At 37.7% G+C, this 20,322-nt stretch overlaps 4 protein-coding genes and 1 non-coding gene across 9 annotated transcripts; all 5 read right to left on the reverse strand.

Annotated features, from left to right (window-relative positions):
* Window positions 1–166: 166 nt before the first annotated feature.
* On the reverse strand, window positions 167–2,974 carry LOC113760957. The gene is made up of 9 exons (XM_027303724.1): window positions 2,828–2,974; window positions 2,622–2,738; window positions 2,121–2,421; window positions 1,565–1,994; window positions 1,377–1,476; window positions 1,243–1,302; window positions 959–1,042; window positions 656–763; window positions 167–551 (listed from the first exon to the last, which is right to left on the reverse strand). Exons 1-9 carry the CDS (start codon window positions 2,894–2,896, stop codon window positions 237–239), a joined length of 1,584 nt encoding a protein of 527 aa, XP_027159525.1. The 5' UTR covers window positions 2,897–2,974; the 3' UTR covers window positions 167–236.
* A 674-nt stretch (window positions 2,975–3,648) lies between these two features.
* TRNAK-UUU lies at window positions 3,649–3,721 on the reverse strand. The gene has a single exon. It is a non-coding gene; the product is annotated as a tRNA-Lys (tRNA).
* Window positions 3,722–4,098: 377 nt separating this feature from the next.
* LOC113762005 (elicitor-responsive protein 1) lies at window positions 4,099–7,053 on the reverse strand. Its single transcript, XM_027305234.1, has 5 exons — window positions 6,900–7,053; window positions 6,116–6,181; window positions 5,183–5,321; window positions 4,536–4,671; window positions 4,099–4,409 (listed from the first exon to the last, which is right to left on the reverse strand). The coding sequence occupies exons 1-5, from the start codon at window positions 6,964–6,966 to the stop codon at window positions 4,356–4,358; spliced, it is 462 nt and encodes a 153-aa protein (XP_027161035.1). The 5' UTR covers window positions 6,967–7,053; the 3' UTR covers window positions 4,099–4,355.
* Window positions 7,054–8,185: 1,132 nt separating this feature from the next.
* LOC113762102 lies at window positions 8,186–10,710 on the reverse strand. 2 transcript variants are annotated; one of them, XM_027305376.1, is made up of 4 exons: window positions 10,531–10,710; window positions 10,225–10,362; window positions 8,839–9,026; window positions 8,186–8,599 (listed from the first exon to the last, which is right to left on the reverse strand). In XM_027305376.1, exons 1-4 carry the CDS (start codon window positions 10,608–10,610, stop codon window positions 8,394–8,396), a joined length of 612 nt encoding a protein of 203 aa, XP_027161177.1. In that variant the 5' UTR covers window positions 10,611–10,710; the 3' UTR covers window positions 8,186–8,393. The 2 variants fall into 2 exon arrangements, with proteins under 2 accessions (XP_027161177.1, XP_027161176.1); XM_027305375.1 differs by having other exon boundaries at window positions 10,225–10,368.
* Window positions 10,711–11,490: 780 nt separating this feature from the next.
* On the reverse strand, window positions 11,491–19,767 carry LOC113763604 (serine/arginine-rich SC35-like splicing factor SCL30). Of its 4 annotated transcripts, none has more exons than XM_027307456.1 (12): window positions 19,585–19,767; window positions 19,353–19,390; window positions 19,030–19,072; window positions 17,999–18,031; window positions 17,695–17,819; window positions 14,961–15,128; window positions 14,782–14,859; window positions 13,502–13,666; window positions 13,376–13,416; window positions 12,732–12,804; window positions 12,477–12,656; window positions 11,491–11,876 (listed from the first exon to the last, which is right to left on the reverse strand). In XM_027307456.1, exons 6-12 carry the CDS (start codon window positions 15,116–15,118, stop codon window positions 11,753–11,755), a joined length of 819 nt encoding a protein of 272 aa, XP_027163257.1. In that variant the 5' UTR covers window positions 15,119–15,128; window positions 17,695–17,819; window positions 17,999–18,031; window positions 19,030–19,072; window positions 19,353–19,390; window positions 19,585–19,767; the 3' UTR covers window positions 11,491–11,752. The 4 variants fall into 4 exon arrangements, with proteins under 4 accessions (XP_027163257.1, XP_027163259.1, XP_027163258.1 ...); XM_027307458.1 differs by having other exon boundaries at window positions 17,982–18,031; XM_027307457.1 differs by lacking the exon at window positions 17,999–18,031.
* Window positions 19,768–20,322: the final 555 nt, after the last annotated feature.

A 20,322-nucleotide genomic window follows, 5' to 3' on the forward strand; every position in this document is an offset into this window, starting at 1 on the left:
GAGAGACACCAGATTAGATTGGAATGAAAGTCCCCGGCAATGAAACGGTGATTCTTTGTCCCTTGGAATTATTTCCGATGGAATATGGATCTCATTTTACGGTTCCATAAATAGTGATAGAACAGTAATGTGGCTAGAAGTCACGGCTACAACTTCTCATCGTTAATTGAGGATGAAAAATGGGCTTCCTTTTGTTCTGTTTGTATTGCTGCTTTACATCTGTACCTCTTCAGCTTTCACTCATAAGGAGAGAGGATATAACGGAATTCGAAATTGTAAGGTTGACTATCCATTATTTTTGCGATGGGAGATTTTTTATCACTGTTTAGGCACTCCATTATCAACCTTTTGAGTGACCCTGATTGTGGCAATTGGCTGTATATCCACTCCAGTAGCGATTCCATGTTGTCCGCAAAGTCTCTCATGTGCCACTGCATTAGTTTGGGCACGATAATTCTTTTCTTGCCTGTAACTCCCACAGCTGCTTCCAAATACTCGACTTTTGCCCTCTCTAGTTCATTCACTACCTCGTCTGGTGTATAAACCCTTAACTGCAAATTGCAAAAACCACGACGTTATCGTTCTTCAAGCTTACCAGGCTAAAAGGGCTGGTGACCGGATTTTATAGTATTGATGAACAAAACAGTGCACTCACCGCCGGGGAAGACCAGCAGCCTCGGCAAAGAGCAAATGTAACGTTGGGTTCTGGATATCCAAGACCATATGCATGTCTGAGGAGCATTTCTTTCTCACGTGTCAGCCCCTGATAATTCGTCATGCATATTTTAACCAAGCTTTAGGTAAGATTCATTCTCGTATAATATGTGCTGTTACTGTATTAAGTTAGCATCTACTGTCTTTTGAGCAATTGTAAGCAGAATATGTTTCTTGCTTCATATTGCTTTTGGAATCACCAATTACGAGCATGTATTGCACTACACCAGAAAAATACACTCACTTGTTTTTGCTCCGTAGGATGACGAAGGATGAAGTGCTCGATAGCAAGGGCATTCAATACGATTCCTCCAACTATTATCACAGCCTGGGGCAGAAGACATACACACGTCAATTTTGAAAATCACTTCTTCTATTCGTGGTTATTTCACTCTGTCTGGTCAGGTATCTCAAGCTCCTTTTTCATTATTTTTCTTGCGTTAGTTGCCAACTGCAAGTCTTTCCTTTCAAAATGCTACGACACCTTAATTAATGAGTGCAATACTGAGTCTTATGTTCAGTGCATACCTCGTTCATGGCTGTGAGTAATTTGTCCTGGCTAGAAGGAAAACCGAGTTGCAGAAATGCCTGAAATTGAAGATTCATCCATTTATATGTGTCTGTATTTTTGTCAAAGAATGCATAAAGATGTCTTACTATACATGCATGATGCACGCATTGTAAACGTTTATCCAGAAAGCTAGCTTCTGTTTGTAGGTCAAGTATGACAGGTCCACATTACTGAGTTTATGCATCAAAACCCTGCAAGAAATTAAAGTAATTAGTTTGAGTTTCAAATCAGAAACCCTGCAAAAAATGCTTGTATGTTTGTAGTATCTCCAAGTCTAACCGCAATTTTCTCATTGCTGGATGACATTCGGATAAATAGCTTTTGTCAACTGAATTTCGTGTAATCTGGACAAAATCCTTGTAAGGTCCAATGTCTCGGATGCTGCCATCTAAGTCTTGCAGGATGCGGTATGGATCAATATTTGATTTGTCAGAATCCCAGGAAAATGGGGATACAGTGCAACTGAATGATGTTTTTGACATGAGGCCTCTTGGTTTCATGGAGGATAAGCTACACTTTGGAACAATGGCTGATCCTTTCATCTCAAATGATGCCTGTTTCATCTCGAGATATATGCCTATCATGCACTTGATCAGTTCTTCAGACAGCTTGTTTGGCTTCTCAAAGTCGATTTCTATTTCTATATCTAATGGGATGTGACTTTCCCAACTTCTTGAACTTGAACATCTTGACTTCTGATCTAATATTTCTGTGCAAATGGTTTCATAATTGGTTATCAATAATTTTGAGAGCAAAAGGCGAAGGAGGGTCAAGGCAAGAGAGGATCTGTTAAAAGAAGTAAATCAGCTTTATAAAGCAAAAAAGTTTAATTTACCACTAGACCCGAAGAAAGATGAGCTTCGGAAGTCAATGGAAGAACCGACGGAGGTTCTTCTTTCCTGAAGGATTCTAGGTTTTCTATTTTGCGGATAATCTGTTCGACTTTTCTGCTTGGAAATCAATTCCTTATTATTCGACGGAGCACATCGAGGCGGCAGTTCTTTGAATCGCAGCATTTCCCATTCCTGGGTCTGCTTCTTTTCTTGGTACAGGTTTAGCTTAAGCTCATCAACCTTTCTCTCCAGCCAAATAATTTCTTCTTCAATCATTGCCAGTTCTTTGAGCAGCACGTGAACCTGCACCGATTCGAGTCACTAAACACACTCAATTCTTTCCCTGGATTTGTCGCCCTTGTGGATTCAGCTATGGCTATTCGTAATGTTTAAATAATCCGTTTAAGTTGAAGCATAGTTATGAGAAGTCAACAATTTAACAAAGACGAAAAAGCCTTAAAACGTACGATCAAACAATGAGGAACTTCATCTCTGTATTTTACCTTTGGCGGAAGCAAGGAAGAAAGACATTGGCAGGAATGAATTGGTTGTTGCAAGGCGCATTGCAGAACTCTCTGCAGTTGTAGTTCCCCGTCCAGCTCTTGCTGCAGTTTCTCTACCTGCCATAAAAATAATGGTTATAGATGGCAATCACACATTTAGTCGATGCCAAAAAAAAAAACAAAAAAAAGGGTCTTTTAGTTCCCACCTCGTCTTCGAGGTCTTGTATTTTTTGCTTGTCTTCACTTGGCTGCATTAGTAAGTCTTCAAATTTCATAATTCAGAAGCCTCATAAATTGGCAATGGATACCAAAACATAGAAACCATAAAGTAGACAAGGAGCAAGAAATGAATGTGAATGTATGATAATTTGAGTTGGAAGACTAAAAGTCCTGTTGAATGCGGAGAAAGTGTTGGGGCATCTGAATATATGTGCATGGCCATTGGTCATTTACGAGAACGTGAGTCCACCTACAAGTATAAATTCAACAATGAGGTGACAGACGTGAAGCCCATGAACAGGTTTAAACATTCAACCGCCGCCAGGAGTCTACGAGAATCGCATTGGTTCAACTTCCAACTTTAGTTGTGGGATGGCTTTCAGTCAACGCATGACTTTGTATCAATTCACGAGTTCTGTTGGTTGAATGATTTTAGAGCACGGGTTCCCTTTCAAATGCGTTTTTACCTTTCTTATTCAGTTAGTTGTAACTGAGTTGCTTAGGATTTAGGAAACCTCAAACAAAAGCAAAAAGGAATATGATCAGAGTTCCTTAGGGTCCCAAAAATGAAGGATGAACTTTGTGTTTGTACAACACATTCAGATTTCCAGTTGGAACCGATGCAAGTGAAAAATCATCACTTGAAACATGAGAATCTTAAAAAGCCTATAGACAGTTACTGACCAACTTTTCTTTGGAACCGTAGAATCAATGCAAGTAGAAAAATCATCGGTTCATCACTTGAAACTTCCAAATGAAAAAAAACCCAAGGGAAGTTAGTTAATTACCGATAAACATGGTACAAATACGCCGTCTGTGGGAATCGAACCCACGACCACATGGTTAAAAGCCATGCGCTCTACCGGCTGAGCTAAGACGGCCATGGATAACTGTTAAATTATCTAATAATTAATTCTTCTCTAATTCTGATAAGGCATAGATTTTGGAGTACCCTTAATTCATTCTTGTTTTCGGTATCAACCAGAAACATTACCAGGACTTCTCTGCAAATGGCCAGCTCATACCCCGGAGGGTTCTTTCCTGTATTTGCCATCTCTACCTTTGATTTCTCTAATTGTTTTTTTTTCATACAAGAGGCGTTGAAAGGACCTCATGAGAGCGTAATGGCTACTGTCTTGCATTTGCTTTTAGCAGATGCTATATGATAGTTTTGGGGGATCATTTCCCTTTTCCAACTTGAGCAATCCCCGCCATGGCCGCAAACTACAGCAAACACACCATATTCTGGTTGCCGGAATACCAGTAATTGCTCAGCAAACTTGGAGGCCACTCAAAAGTCAAAAGATCAGTTTGTGAACTCAACAAAACACGCATACTAAACAAGGCGTTCTTTCTAACACGAAATGTTACAGATGCAACTTTGAACGACATTTTAATCCTAATATCGCAACTTAAGCGAGATGAAAAGAACTTCTGGTGCAGCTGAAGATTCATTCCGGACTATATTACAAGAATCGCATATTACATATTGAGCACGCTCATCTGTCAGAGAAACTAGTAGTCGCTTTCCTTCCATCCACCAAATTCTTCTTCGGCATTAGCGTCCTCCTGTTTCAAAAGATGCATCAAATGACAGATCATAATAATATCTCCTAATAATGCCAAACGTGTATGTTGCCAAGAAGCATATCTGACAGCAGTTTATTTGGCGTTAATGAGCTCACAGATGAATACCTTTGGAGTAAAAGTAATCCCAACTTGAATTTCTCCACTGAATGTTTGGTCACTGGCAACAATGCTATACTTTTGAGGATGTATTTCAGCTTTTCCATTCTCCACACCCAGTTCTAGAAGCTCTTTCAGGTAGATGCTGCAGGCAGACATTTTATTAGTGTAGTGTAACTGAAATTAATAAGATACTTGGGGAAATAGGATAAAGACAATAAGGACATTTCATTTCTGTGAATGGCGAATGCTCTATACACTTGAGAATCATGACCGGTAAGGATAGAAACCGCTTCTGCGGGTAGGGGATGAACATTCTTCTTTCAGTTTCTAAGTTTTCACAGAAAATATCCATGGGCTGAAGTGAGAACTTTCAAAGGATTGTCTTTGGTTCTCTATTCCCGACGTAGTTTCTTAACCGATGATAGTAGTGCGTTTTCGATGCTAAAATTGCTGGTGTTTAACTTGAGGTTGTTGGTCTATTAAGCTTACTAGCTAAACTAGATCATTTCAGCAGGTGCTTTGCAGTAACAAAATTTTGAACAACCGAATAGGAAATAATTATCAAGTCTAGTAACATAGGAAACGATCGGGAAAGGAACAGAATATGCTAAATTATCTTCTTGTTTTTTTGCAATAAATTCTAAATGCCTCACGTGGACTGGCCGAGGTAGTCATCAGACGAAAAAGTATCGTGGTCCATTATCTTGAGAATGAGCTTGTACTGGTCATCACCGCCTGGATACTCTGCTCTGAAGGTGAACTTCTCATTCCACGCTGGGTTGCTACCTTGCCCTGCATAGAAACACAGTCTGTCAAATCGTTGGAACAGAAGATTGATTGCATATACACTCGAGTTGTTACAACTTACAGGTCATATTCTTTTATTTGAATTTACATTACTAGTTTACTACTACTTTTTGTCTTACAGATGTTTGATTATATAATGTGACAATCAAATTGTAAAGCGTAGATTAGACATTGAATGAGCCATAAATAATGTCATTACAAAGTCAAGAAGACAACTATGTGTCTCCTACCTAGACAGCTTCCAGGAAACTACAGAGAAAGAAAAAATCATATTAAAGAAGAAAAAATTGCAAAAAGGAAGTCCCTCTTGGAACAAATACAATACACATCTTGGGCAGTTGTTACTATTTTCTGACCATCAAAAGGACAAGTTGTAGTGTCGTAATCATGAACATGGGTAGGAGGCGGATTTGGGAATCATGTTGATGGTAGCATTCAATTTGGACTAAGTCAGAAAAAAGAATTTCTTTAAGGTTTATATCAGTTGCATTCAATATCTCAAGGACCAAACTGACACAGACCGTAAAGCTTGGGAGGCATTGAAAGTTCAACCTTACAATATATTTTTTTTTCTAAAAATCACATAAATAAGAAACTTATTATTTTTCATTTTCTGAAACGTGAATACACTGGAATCCTGCAAGAAGATTGGGCCAAAATTTGTGCTTTTCTTTCTTTCCGGCAAAGACGCTCACATTTGGACTGGGTCAGGGAGGCAAGTTTGCTTACTATTCTGTTGATACGCTTTTAAAAAGTAATAGTAAATGTTAAATACGTACCTCGAGCAATGCTACTTTTGCGCTCTTGGCCTTTGTACTGAATCAAAACATATGGATCAATTCCGCCTGCACGGCACGCAAAAAAAAACCACCCTAGTTAACCACCATGCATCTCCGGAGTCCAGTCTTGATGAAGTAGAACAAGAAACGAGTAATACAACTTGGCGACTAATTTGACTTATTCTACTAATTCTCAAATGAAATTCTCCGTCGTGGCATGTGGATCGGAATAATCGCACAAGGACGAAGTGGGCGTAACATTTTCACATCTACACCTTTTGAATTGTCTCTGTCCTTTTCTAATTGAATGAAACTAATCAAAAAAAGAGAAAAAGATGTAACTCAGGAACAAATTGTGGTGGGTGCCGGAGGGAGGAGGCCGTCATGATTTATGATTATGATGAGAGGCAAAATCTCGAGATATACTTTTGGCTTCAGCAGTAATTAAGAGACCAATTGGTGGTGATGAAGAAGAGAATAGAGATGGGGTTTTAGTATTCATCTGATCATCAAACTAACATAAAGATAAAGAGGGAGATAAAACTCCGAAGACGCTCAAGCGTCCACGGCAAATGTCTATCCACAAACCGCCAACAAGAGCAGCAACATATGAAGGAGAGAGACCCGGAAGACAAAAGATGAAACCATGCACACAAAAATCACAGGCAACACATTAAACATTATTGAGTTTCTTCATCTTCGTTGCATCATGCATGTGAGATCATGAGTTGTGTAATGGTAGTAGTAACATGAGATGAGTGTGGAGGTTCTCAATTTTACTTACCAAAAAATTCAGTGTCTTTGAGACCTCGAGCGCCAACTAAAGTCACCTCCATTATTCCGATCGTCATTTCTCACCGTTCCTCGCAGAGAAGAGAGAGAAGACTGAAGAGAATCAATAGTCAAATTCAACGGAGGCTTCCTTCCTAGTGCGTTATTTAATGCTCAGTCAGGATTCATCATCTCACGTTTTCATTATATATCCAAGGTTTTACGCACACCTGTGACTTCTCATTCTCAGCGGAGCGAGTGACAGCCTGTCTTCCAGTAAAACTTTCGTGGCAATGCCCCACTCAACAGGTTAGCGTACACGTATGATTCAAAATTTTCAAAATCGTGAAAGAACTTGTATACTACCAATCTACCATGCTCGTCTGATGATAACATCACTCCAAAGAAAGTAAAAAATTTAATAGCGATCAGCGCCTAGCTAATCCACTGTTTGTCCATCCAATCAAAACATATTTGCGTTCAAGCTGGAAAACAAAGAAAACCTAGTCCGACTGTAACTGCAAGGACATTTTTATTTCCCACAAAAAGAAAAATATCAGAAATCATGAAGCCATTTTTTCATGCATTTAAGCACACTAGAAATGCTTGGATTAAGTACCTTACTTGAATTTCACACTGAGGAATTTATCATTCTATCACAAAAGGGTGACGTAATACAGAATTTATTATCTTGTTGACACTCTCTATGAACTTCTGTATCGGGCTGGTTCTATCCAGTCAGAAATGTGACCATTGTACATTTGAACTTCTGTATCGGGCTGGTTCTATCCAGTCAGAAATGTGTCGGGGTGACGTAGGTTGGTTTGTTTGGATAGGAATTTATTCAGATAATTTATTTAAAATAATTACTATAATATTTTTTGTGATTCGATATATATGAAATAAAAAATAATTAAAAAAATAAAAAATAATTAAAATTTGTAAAACAAATTATTTTTTCTCATATCATTTCAATCCAAACACACGCACTACTGTTTTGCCTTTACCACTTATGCCGCTAATAGCGGACAAAGCACGAGGATAGTTAAACCAAATATTACAGACTTTTGTGTCACCTTCCATTTTGCGTCCGTGCTCCCACAGGAAAACATGTACACACAACAACAAGAAAAGAGGTAGAAACTTAATGGTAGCGTAACCCATCAAACGGGTGAGAATTGACACATTTTCCCCGCACGAAGCCTCACCAATGAAAATCCATACCCAGTTTGACTGCCTAAAAATTCCATCAGCGGTTGAATACACACCACAAGGGATCCATCTTAATTGGAAAAGCTCTAAAGTAGCACAGAGCCTAACTCAAATTCCACAACTTTGGGATGATATAGACTCCGCCAACCTTTATTATCTTTCTCCATTATAGTCGACTACAATGTTGGCAATACCAAAATTTTGTATGCAATTGGGCGTAATAAGTAAACAACAAAAAAAAAAAAAAATTGAAGAAGAGGAAGCAAAAACTTTGAAAACTAATCTAGCCTAACAATCAACTCTTATCTAAACTCTCTGGTTGTTGAGGTGAGACAGTGCATGCCTTGCAGGCAGGAACAGGAGAAGGTGGAGGTGGTAAGTAATCTGATACGCTAATACGAAATGTTTGCTGCTTCTCATCGTTACCAGGTACATGGAGGAGAGCTTCCATAAGTAGTATCTCCCAGTCACGAGGTCGCAAAAATGAAAACCAGCTGTCATCTGTTCCACGCATTGTTACAGCATGAAAAAACAAGTTAGGTCTGTTGAAACTAATGTTAAGGAGCTACAACAAAATAATGTAAACTTCCTCCCCTCGCCCCCCCCCCCTCCCTTTTGTTCTGTTGCATTCCCCTCCCCCTACATCCTAACTCCCAAATCAGATAGAGAAAGCTGCATTCGGAATGATGTAATATGAATAAACCAGATAAAAATTGACCATGATGGTAACTGACGCCAACCTCCATTACGAACAGCCTTCAACTGTAGGATTCCAGTGCCTTGTGGTCCAGAAACAGGAAATGTGCACGAAACAGAATGCCTCTTATGAGCTACTGCAAGCGAGGCATTATACCAAGGACCTCTTACTATGGGCTCTCCAATGGCATCAATAATTGCTTGGCTCTTACTAGCTTTCTCCATGGCCTTGCTGCTTGGAATCAAGACAATATTCAGAAATGCTACCAGAACAGCTACAGCAAATGCATTACCAGCATATCAGAGAAAATCAAAACACAAAGATGAAAACATTCATTTTCCCCCTCAATAATATTAGAAGCTGGGAAATCAGACATGATTTCCACGAGCAGCTTCTTTTTGCTTTCAGACATACGCGATTGGAGGCATAAACTTAAACCAAAAGGCTAAATTAATTAAGTATAGACACTCACTAAGGAACCATAATTCTCAGACGCCTAAGCCAGGACTTAAGATTGTCCCTAAGACATAGATTTACAAGCTTTAAGGATGTTACAAAAAGAACTGCAATTCGACTATCAATGTTTTCAGAATGTTGCAATCTGAAGAGGAATACATCTAAATGCTGCCCATAAATCCACATTCAGCTACAATTTAAGTACACTAGAGCATTTTACTTGAACAATTTCCACCTTACTTAAATACATAAACTTTTAATTGAATAACTTTAGACTATTTTAACAATAATAAGTATCGTATGCTGGGCTAGAAGAATTCTAAGAGGTTATTCCCTCTTGCTAATGTAGATTTTGATGGTGTTTCACTGCAATATATTAAACTCCAAATTCTACAGAGCAGGGTAGTTAGTTAATTAGTTTATATTCTTCTTGTTCAGAAAAACATGATACATAGCTGATTATGTTTTCTGCATCATACCAACAAATTGATTGGATTTAAATGATAAAGGAGGGCAGGAAGTCAATTTCTTCACCTGTTACTTAGATGCTATAAAAGTCTCAACTTTCACGCAAAACTGTAAGAATCAATGGCTGATCTGCTGAAGGAAGCTTTAAAAGAAAAAAGAAATGAAAAAAAAAACCATGTATATTTACTTAAACGTCACCAAATTTGATCCCATTAAAAGTTTTCAACTGTTCCCCCTACTGTCATGTCAGACTCACTTCATAAAACCCTGCAACTCATACCTCCGAGTAATGTTCATAACACCCAGAAATGAAACTCCCAATTATAAAGAAAAAAAAAAACTGAATGCAAGTGCAACAATATTCCTTTTTTTATGGGAACCAGCAAAATGGAGCATCATGAAATTTCCAATTCCATGCGAACCCAGTATTGGACAATCAAGTTATTCAAGCAAGGGAGAAGCTTTTGGCAAAGAAGAGGGATTAGAAAAGTAAAACTCAACATACCTGCTACAACTATGATAAATAGCAAGATCATCAAGAGCGCTCAAAGCAACACCTCCAGTTAAGCATATCAATGCCCCCGACACAGCCCTCCTGCCCCATCTTTTGCCGCTTGATCTTCCACTCTCTTCCTCTACCAAACTGCTCCTTCGGGAATACCCATCCACTGATATTAATTAAAAATACAAACAACATCCCATAGACCAAAAGACAAACAAATATAGAGAATCGGAAGCAAGATAAGATAGAAAGCAGAAACAAATTGACAAAAACAATGACTACTAGTAGTATGTGGGAAATTAGGCTTACGCAGTGGCGGAGGCCTGTGATGAAGATGAGGTTGATGGGGTCCTTGTCTTCAGGAGAGAGAGGAGCCTTCGTCCCAGCATTCCCCTTTTGCGAGTTGTTATGCTGCTGCTTCGGCCGCCGTGGAAGATGAATAGAGCCGACAGCTGATCGGCTGCTCAAGACGAAATGGAAGATTGGGCTGCAAAGTAAATTGTTTGTCGGTTTCAGTTTTGCATTTTCTGGACCTACTAGGTCCTTCATGGCTAACGAACGAGCTCCTAAAAAACAGACCAGAGCAGAAAAGCAAATCAGGCCTACATCTGAGGACTCTACTTCTTTCATACACAGTAAATCCAAACCTGGGCCCATTTTTTGAAGGATAGGCCCTTTCCAAAACTTTTACTTGTTGAATGTAGGAGTAATGGCTCGTTTGTCTCAGTACTCGATCATTATTGAACAAGTTTGGCGAATAGAGGGCTCAGCCTGCCAATTTGAGTTCTTTGTATTTTATTTGGGATTTTACTTTAATGTATCATTTTTACGAAAAAAATTAATACCTGAAACTCTTCTCACCGAATAGGATTTAGGTATTTTCTCAATTTAATTTAATTTTAAAACAAAAAATCAATATCCAAACCCCCTCTTAATGAATCAAATCTTTTTCTTTTCTGACCCCGTCGGATTAAGTTATCATTGTTTTCAACTTTCCGAAATTGAAGTTGTTGAGGACTAAAAATTTGGACTCGCATGAGAGACGATTATGATTACTTGAAAAGTTTCCAAATGGAAATTGTTGAGGAATAAATATTTTGTACCAAATCTAGCAACCGGGCTGGACTTCACAGAGACTCGCAAGACTCCATATCGCACAGTTGCAACTGCATTGCATTATCGTATGCCATCTGGACCATGCGTCCGGCGGTTTCTGAACTTTGGCACTTTTCGAGTCTCAAAGGAGGATTCAAGGAAAGCTAGTCTCCAAATGGCAACCCAGTGCTTGATTCAGCTACTAAAAATTACTTTTTATCAAACTCCTAGAAAATCCCATACAAGTCTTTTGTCTTTTGATCCAAGGAAAAAGGGGAAAAAAACTGTGTGAACAACGATAAGATGTAACAAGTTCTTCAACATAGATCTAGTATCCACGAGCAGCTTCCAAATGTTGATAGACAGAAGGTAACACGCTGATGTACAAAATGATGAGGGAAAACATTTCAAATTCTCCTCCTTGTGGTGTTTGTCTTTATCTGCCATGCCTGGGAGAAATATCAGCTGACCTAGATCTGGATCCAGAGGGTGACCTTGATGCCTGACCAGGGGATGGTCTCCAGTGAGCCACTGCTTCCCCAGATTCAAGCTCAGTTTTCCTGCAACACACCACATTAATGCACATGCAACTGTAAATGGAAAAAGCCTTGAGAGGAAAAGGGAAGGAGGTTTTTTGGGGGGAAGGAGGAGGGGGGGGGGGGGGCAGGGGAAATAGCCATCCGAATATCAGCTTGAAAACTGCTGAACATTCGCACGTCTTGAGATACAAAAAACAACGTTGAGCAAGTCTAAATGACTTCCAAATGATTTAGGCCACAACACTACCAGGCTACCGGGAAGACCCAAAGTTGTTTCAGACGAGGAGGCTGAAAAGCAAACATTTCACTTCTCAGAATACTATCAAAGGCAGAGGTCTTTCAGAATATTAGCGATTAGCTTCATCATAATGCTGGAAATACACAAACCAACACAATAATATATCAGGACCTTCCCCAGCCCCTTGAACCTTCTTCCTGTCCTTTTGATGCAACAAAGAAAATGATGCCCGGCTCCCAAACCCCTCGATGGCACAATTAGAAAAGACTCCAACTTCTTGCTTTTAATCCGACATCAGCAACTATTACTTAGAGCATAACTTCACCACACTAGTATTTAACAGCATGTGTCATGTGACCTTCGTAATGCGTGTTTCTACTTACTTGGCATAGCTGCTGCCATTTCGGTCAGCCACATCATGGTAACCAGGAGAATATGACCTGTGAATATGAACGCGGTCTCGGTCTTGCAGATGATCTCTTGGAGATCTAGGGCGATCATCATACCTTCTCGGTGGAGAAATAGAATAATCATTACGGCCCCTTGCTGCAGGAGAGTACGACCTGAAAATTATTGCAATGAGACACATTCAATTAAGAGAAGGGAGATGCTGAAACTGTTCAACCTTAACAACTCACCTTGATCTATATCGACCTCTAGAACCTGAAGCATATCGAGGGGAGCGTGAACGAGAGCGAGACCTAGAATGCCCTGTGCATAGAATGCAATAAATTTACAAAGGAAAAGATAATAGAAGATTATCATCAGAAGATAAAGTGATCATGCTTAATCCAAGTTTAGCTCAAGTTTGGCGACTATATACCAAACTTGAGTAAAAAATTACAAAACAAAAAATTATATATATATATATATAAGCAACCCCTTCAGAGACTAACCAGAAATCTGACTCATTGAACAGTGAGGAAGACAAATACTATCTAGACACTCCTTTTAAGTCTCCACTCAAACAAAGCAAGCAAGACAAACTTGTATCACTTCAGGATTTGAACTTTTGAGAATTTTTTTATTAATTATAATGCAGCATACTACTTTCATAAGAAATCAAATGCAGATCCAGCAGACATGCAAATAAAGTTACAGAAATCTAGATTTCAACTCAAAATCGAACAAGTACACCTAAAAAACAAAAGCACTATGCATTTCTTAAATTTCTAGCCTTACTCCCGTTACAAGAATCTACAGATATATAATCAAAGGGAGAAAATCTTGTTAGTAGAAGAGAAATACGTCAATGTTGATCCAATCTTGATCCACAACTTACCATAGTAAGATGACCGTCGTCCCCCATAGCCTACAGGTCCACTACAAAAAGGCCAACGTGCAAAATATGTCAAAAACTCTGTAACTTGGGGAGTCACCAGGAAAGAAGAAAATGGCATATTTTTACCCAGTCCTAGCTTTTCTGCGCATCTCTTCAGGCCTTTTTCTAGTCTCAGCAGCAACAACTACAGATATCTCCCTACCAGCAAAAATCTGTCCATTCATTTGATATTGAGCCTCTGCAGCTTCATAGGGATCAACGAACTGCACAAAAGCAAAGCCACGAGGTTCCCTGCCAGAAGAAGCAGAGAGCATCATCAGAAGTTTGAAACTGGCAATGCAAAAATAAGTCACTAAGAAAACAAAACTAATACTTACTAGTCAAAGTTAGCAAACAAATTTAGTGTTATTAATATCCTGCTTAATATACCTATCATTTCACTTAAAAGCAAAAACTTCATTATGTGAAAGAAGAAAGTATCCAAATGGCTCACCTTTTCTTTACATTCAAGTAAGCAAGCAACTTCAAAAGATGCAAATTACTCGAAATTTCTTGACATGCTCGTAAACATATAACACATTTGAAATCAGCTTTCTTCCAGGATTAAACTCTTCTCATGTTGTCTTCACTTCTCAACTATCATTCTTCTTCGTCATCAAACTTCTATTGATCGGTGTAATTCATAGATTGTCTTCATGAAGGACCACTCTTTATTTGGAACATTAACAGCCTTGGGAGGAAAATAATTATATGCTATGATAAAGAACAGGGCTTCAACAATTGTGGGGCTTGGGCTTGTTTTTAACTTCAAACAAACAGGCCCCCGTACAAACCATTTAAAAGCATAACTCCCCTTGAAAAGAAAGAATAAGATAATGACAAGCCTTCAAATAGTTTCAAAATGCAGCCCATCACATTCTGCAAATCTATTAGCAAGTTTCGCCCACTAAAAATCTGAAAACCAGCCATTTTTCTGATTTTTGCACCCAGAATGCAGCTAGAAAGAAGCAATTGACACCAGAGAGATTCCTTATTGACATCAAGATTTCAGATACACATGGAAGCAACAGAGACATTCAAAAGAAATCAATAAGAAAAACCTTGCAGGCCATCCACCTCACATATTTTATTTGTTAACTTCTTCAATACTTATCCATGTCATCACTCAGAAAGAAAAAGTTGTCTTAACTAGAATTACTGATAGTAATGCTTCGATAAGTAGCATAATCATGACACTAGTGTGACATTTCTTCCATTCTTCTAAATGTTATACCGAGCTGTGCAGAATAGGGACACAAGTGCAAGGGAGTATAAGAAATCAAATGTAAAATCACATTGTGTTCAAGTGTATACAAATCTTTATATGCATACTAAGAAGAATGTATTAAATTAGGAATATAGCTTACCCTGTATAATAGTCCTTTGGAAGGTAGACATCCCTGACTAATCCAAATCTTTCAAAGGGAACTCGAAGTTCTTCTGGCCTGTTTGCAATTATGCAAATTTTGTTAAAAGAACAAAACAGCTTCCAGGTTCCTACAGAATAGAAGACAATGTCATGACTGTAAGGATCACTACTGAGTACCTGCAATCCAAAGGAATGTTTCGAACCAAAAGACTTCCATGATTTTGCTCTTTACGCCTACCACGCTCTCCACCATAGCCCCTTCTTAGAGGGCTTCTAGGTCGACCTCCATATCCTCTCCTTGGAGGACTGTAATATGGTGAACTATACCTCCTCATGATTAGGGCCCTAAAGCAGTTACCAATCCAACATCATCACGGAACCAGTTGAATCACTTTTAACGAAAAATATGAGGCACATATTCCAACAAACAAAGCAGGATGAAAACATAAGAGAATAATCTTTCTTGTATAGGTATACCGCAATGGGTAGGATGCAATTTGCTGAGATATTGCCAGCATCCACTTTATGCCATTGCGTGTAATACCATTCATTGCAAAAAGTCTAATTGTGGTATGCAAATACAATGACAAAACCCAGTCAACGTACAAAATGGGTGGAGAACAAGCTTTATTGTGTCAAAATAAATTGAAAAAAAGCCAAAACATGCCAACTTCTTTCAGAAGTAAAACACTTGTTTGAAATTTCAGTATGACAACAAGGGAAAATGTATAGCATATAAAAAACTTTTCTTTTCAGCGACAAATATTCAGTAAAGTTTTATCATAGCATAACAGACAGTTTAAACAAGCGATGGTAAAGACAAGTTCTAAAATTTCACATCATCCCATAATACACCTATCTGTATAGCGTATACGGCTCTGAAACTCATGCTAGAACAGCCAAAACTCGAAAGCTTAGTAAGAGGAACTCTTTTTTTAAAAAAAAAAAAAAATTTATTACTTACACATTACATTATGCACATTTAGCACATTGCAACACCAAAGGCTGAAAGGCAGTATTAAAGATGAAGAAAATTTTCATCTTTTTTGGGAAAAAAAGTAATTGAGAATCAAAATGCATCAATATTATGAATTTTATGTCATATCACCTATAAAGAAGGGTCCCTTTTTTATGCTTCACAACCCAAAAAGGGGAAAAAAAAGAGAGAAAGAGATATATACTGTCAACTAATATTGCTTTTCTTAGAGCTAATGATTTTTTAAGAAATTGTAAACCAGCCAAAAATCAATTTGGGGGGCCAATTTATGACCAAGAAAAAGAAAAAGTAAAAACAGATGAGGAAAATTTATGATATTTATGTTTAGAAAAATTAAATTCAACATCATAAAAGGGCAGGTGGCGCAAAAAAACTTGTGATTAGTAGGAAGATCTGAGCTTTACAAGTCTTGGTCTCAGATAGAAACCCGAAACCTCTCAGTCATTATTCAACCAGGAGTTTTACAAGAGCAAAAAGAATAAGTAAAACAGAAATCCGGAATTTCAGAAACCAATTGAATGAGAATAACAATTAAATTGACCTGTTAAAACGACGATTCTTGAAAGATGATTGAACGAAAACTAGAGCAAGGAATCTGCCTGCTTCTGCTGTGATAAACCAAGCCCTAAACTTTATAGTGTGAGTGCTGACTGCTGAGGGAGCATGTTATGACTTATAAGTCAGGCCGCTTCGGTCCAGTGAGCAACACTCGGGTTTAGAAGTCTAATAATGTTTGAACCGGATATTGAAGGCAGCCGTGGTTTTAAGAAACTCTAACTCTCCTCCAAATGTCCCGTCCCAATAAGAAACTCAGATTCCCCTCTAAATTGATCCTTAATTAGACCTCTAAACTTCAATCTCAATCCTGGGGTTTCTCTTGGAGCTCATTACTGCACTGCAGATTGCGGACTAAAACCAAAAAGAAGAGGGAGGTGGGAGCCAGAAGTAGCAACATTTCGCTGCTGCCAATCACTGAGGGGTCGCTTGGTAACGTTTATGTTTCCTTTTTTATGTTTATGTTCATAAAATTCTACAAACAAAAACAGTAAACAGTTTTTGTTAAAAGTGATTGTGTTTTAGTACTAGGTGTGACAAAGGTTTCTCTAATAGAAAATTAGATTGATGTTCACTGTAACAATTGTGAGAAATTTAGCTAGTAAATTTGCTGGGCATCAAATTTTTTGGTCTAGTTTTACAATGAACTTGTATTTCAGTTATTTCTCCTGCCAAAATTCAACTGTTCAAAAAAGTTTAACTGCATAAAATGGAAATTAAAGCATAATGATCTTACTTGAAATGAGTAAGATTTTTATTTATCTGCCTATTCTAAAATCCCTGTCCCCTCCCATCTAGTACCATTACAGTGATAGTGTTGCTGCACTTCTCCTACTTTATTAAATTTACATAAAACAGTCTATAGAAAACTTATTTGATCATTTAAGCATAAAGCCATTAGGACTTAGTAGTGCATACACTAACTATTACAAAAACATAATCTTCAACTAAGTTGCTTTAAACAGCTACCAACAAAGTCAGCTCCATCTTTGTCAGATTATTTTTTAATTGGAAAAAAATGCAAAAGTCTAAGACTTGTAAACATTTTAAGTAATCAATGAGACTTTTCAGGTAGCCACAATGCTATCTAAATTTTCAAAAGAAAGAAAACCTGTAAAGTATTTTATCATCAATGGTCTGAACCACCAATTTTAACATCTATGACAGTTCATCATTAACAATATATTAATAGTTTCAATCTTTCAAATTTCTAACTATTCCATGGGAGAAATGAGAAAACAACTTATTCACAAGTTTCAGGCTAAAAATCTAACACTAATGAAAAGCATACTTGGCAAGATTACTACATGGAAATTTAGCTAGAATTGTAACAAACTCAAAATCTTGAGTATCACATACCTCAGCTATTGAAAAACTTGTATAGTGGTTTCTTTGCTACACGTGTTGTAACATGGCACAATAATCAAGCACTACCCCTCAGCAAGCCCTACCGCCGTTGCTGAAATCTGAGTTACAGCAGGTCCCTGCATGACAAACATACAAAGAGTTTAAAACAAACCTCCTGTGAACAAGATAAACAAGATTTCATAGTTCTTAAATAATTTTGAGTAAGTTCTTTGTCTTTCTTTTGTATAGTGGTTTATTTGCTACACGTGTTGTAACATGGCATAACAATCAAGCACTACCCTTCAGCAAGCCGTACCACTGTTGCTAAAATCTGGGTTAAAGTAGGCCCCTGCATGAAAAACATACAAAGAGTTCAAAACAAACCTCTTGCGAACAAGATAAACAAGATTTCATAGTTCTTAAATAATTTTGAGTAAGTTCTTTGTCTTTCTTTTGTGTTAGGTCCCTGCATGATAAACATACAAAGAGTTCAAAACAAACCTCTTGCAAACAAGATAAACAAGATTTCATAGTTCTTAAATAATTTTGAGTAAGTTCTTTGTCTTTCTTTTGTGTTGAGTCTGTTGGCACAGGACCAATTTGTTTCACCTGCAAATCAGACCCAGCCACTTCCTGTGCACCACTTCACATCATACAGGCAGTTTCGTATGTGCTAAACCACATAAGCACATACAAATAACAACAAACTGTCATGAATTTATGAACCCCGAAGTTTGCCTCCAATCTTTGAAGCATGTCATGAGTTATATCAAGCACACCTTTTGTCTGAACCAATGACTTTCTTAGATAAAAGAACAGCTTAAAGCATTAACCTAAAATCAAATATTAACAACAAATATGTTTAAAAGCTCCTCTCCATGTATTTCTACAGCTTTATTGAGTTGTGAACCTTTCATCATGTATACGATAAACTAACTTCCAAAGTAACCCCACCTTCAATTTCATTAATTTTTCCTTCTCTCAAAGTGGTTCCCCTGCTCGCGAGATCAACTATAGCCTCTGCTACCCCATGCAAGTTGGAAAGAAAAGCAAGCAAAAGCAACATGATGAAACAACAGCAGCTGAAATGTAAAGAACCGTTATAGTATCATAATCTTCTAATCAAGATACAAAATCACATTGTTTGGAGCAAAAAAATTGCAACCATGAAGCAGAGGAGTAAAGATTTTATCAGGCATAACAAATAAAAATTTCTTCAAATCGTGAAAACTAGAAGAATAGATTGGATAAGAACCCAAAGTAGAGCACATATCTTAACTAAATCTACCAAGAATTAGAATAACTTTGGAAAAGTGAAAATTTACGACACAAAGAACCGAGCTTTACCTGGCAACAACTTCTTTGACGATATAAGGACTTCAAATGCTCCCTACAATAGATTGCAAAAACAACTTTGATCAAAGAAAATATAAGCAATGACAATTAATCATTTACAAGAAAGTGAAAATAGAAACAACTAAAAGAAAAGCACCAAAAGAAAGAACACATGTCTACAATAGCAGGAAAATCATAAACACTACAATAAGTAACGGGAAAAAAACTCTCCAGAGCACAATAATAAGTGTTGATACTAACAAAATTAAATATTCGGCTATTCATGTTAACAACACAAATACAAAGATTAAAAAAAAGGAAAAAAGAAGCCTTACCTGAAGAAATTACAGAGAACCGAAGTGGAAGAAAAAATCTGGAGAGAATCAGCGGCAAACACATAGTAAGAAAATCAGATAAGTTAACTAAAAGCATACTAAAAGCATCAGAGTTAATGATCAAAACTTTTACACATTAAAGATGAACCAAAAAAAAAAGGAAAAAAATGAGAAGAAGAGAGGTTAAGGAAGATGTTTTGGTTTGAGAGAATTTCAATGAGAGAGAAAGTACCAAGAATAATTGCAATGACTTTGATATTTTCGATTCTTTGAAGCGACGATGAACGGAAAGTGAAATTCGACAAGAGCGCCGGAAACCTGTGGAGTGTGGACTCTACTACTAGTACTGAGGGGGGGCGCTCGGAAACGTCAAAGAAGTGGAAAGAGGCGCGTGAAAACTGAACAGTCACTAGTGCTGAAAACCTAATCCCATAATGCAAGGATTTGAAGGGCAGTGTTGTAAAAACGTCAAAGAAGTGGAAAGATGCGCGTGAACATTGAGTTAAATGAGGTTCGCACTTGGACTCTTCCAGACGGCTCTGGCTTTCTTTATCTATCCTTCCTTCTCTCTTCATTTCCTATGTCACCACTCACCGTCTCTGGCCTCACCCCTGAATGATTAGTTCCTGTTCTTGTGTACGATGCTATTCTCTTCCTGAACATTGCTTTATCAATTCAGCATTTGTTTAGCAAACTGAACCTTCAAATAATACTAGTAGTAGTAGTGAGCTGAAGAATCATTGTTGACTGATGTACTCTCAATTTATCAGTTGCCTATATTTTGCACAGAATTACATCAAAATTGGTGACGAAGTAGTGCCAAACAAAATCAGTTCAACAGGATTGAGGTAAAAAGTTTAAGATGGTAGGTACCGCTTATAATAAGGTTTCAAAGAAAAGAGATAACTCGTTGACTTTCTTTCAGGGATTGCATTTCGAGGGGCTTGTCTGTGAAATATTTAACTACTGA

Source organism: Coffea eugenioides, chromosome 2 (assembly GCF_003713205.1).
Source record: "Coffea eugenioides isolate CCC68of chromosome 2, Ceug_1.0, whole genome shotgun sequence".
Classification (NCBI taxonomy): Eukaryota; Viridiplantae; Streptophyta; class Magnoliopsida; order Gentianales; family Rubiaceae; genus Coffea; species Coffea eugenioides.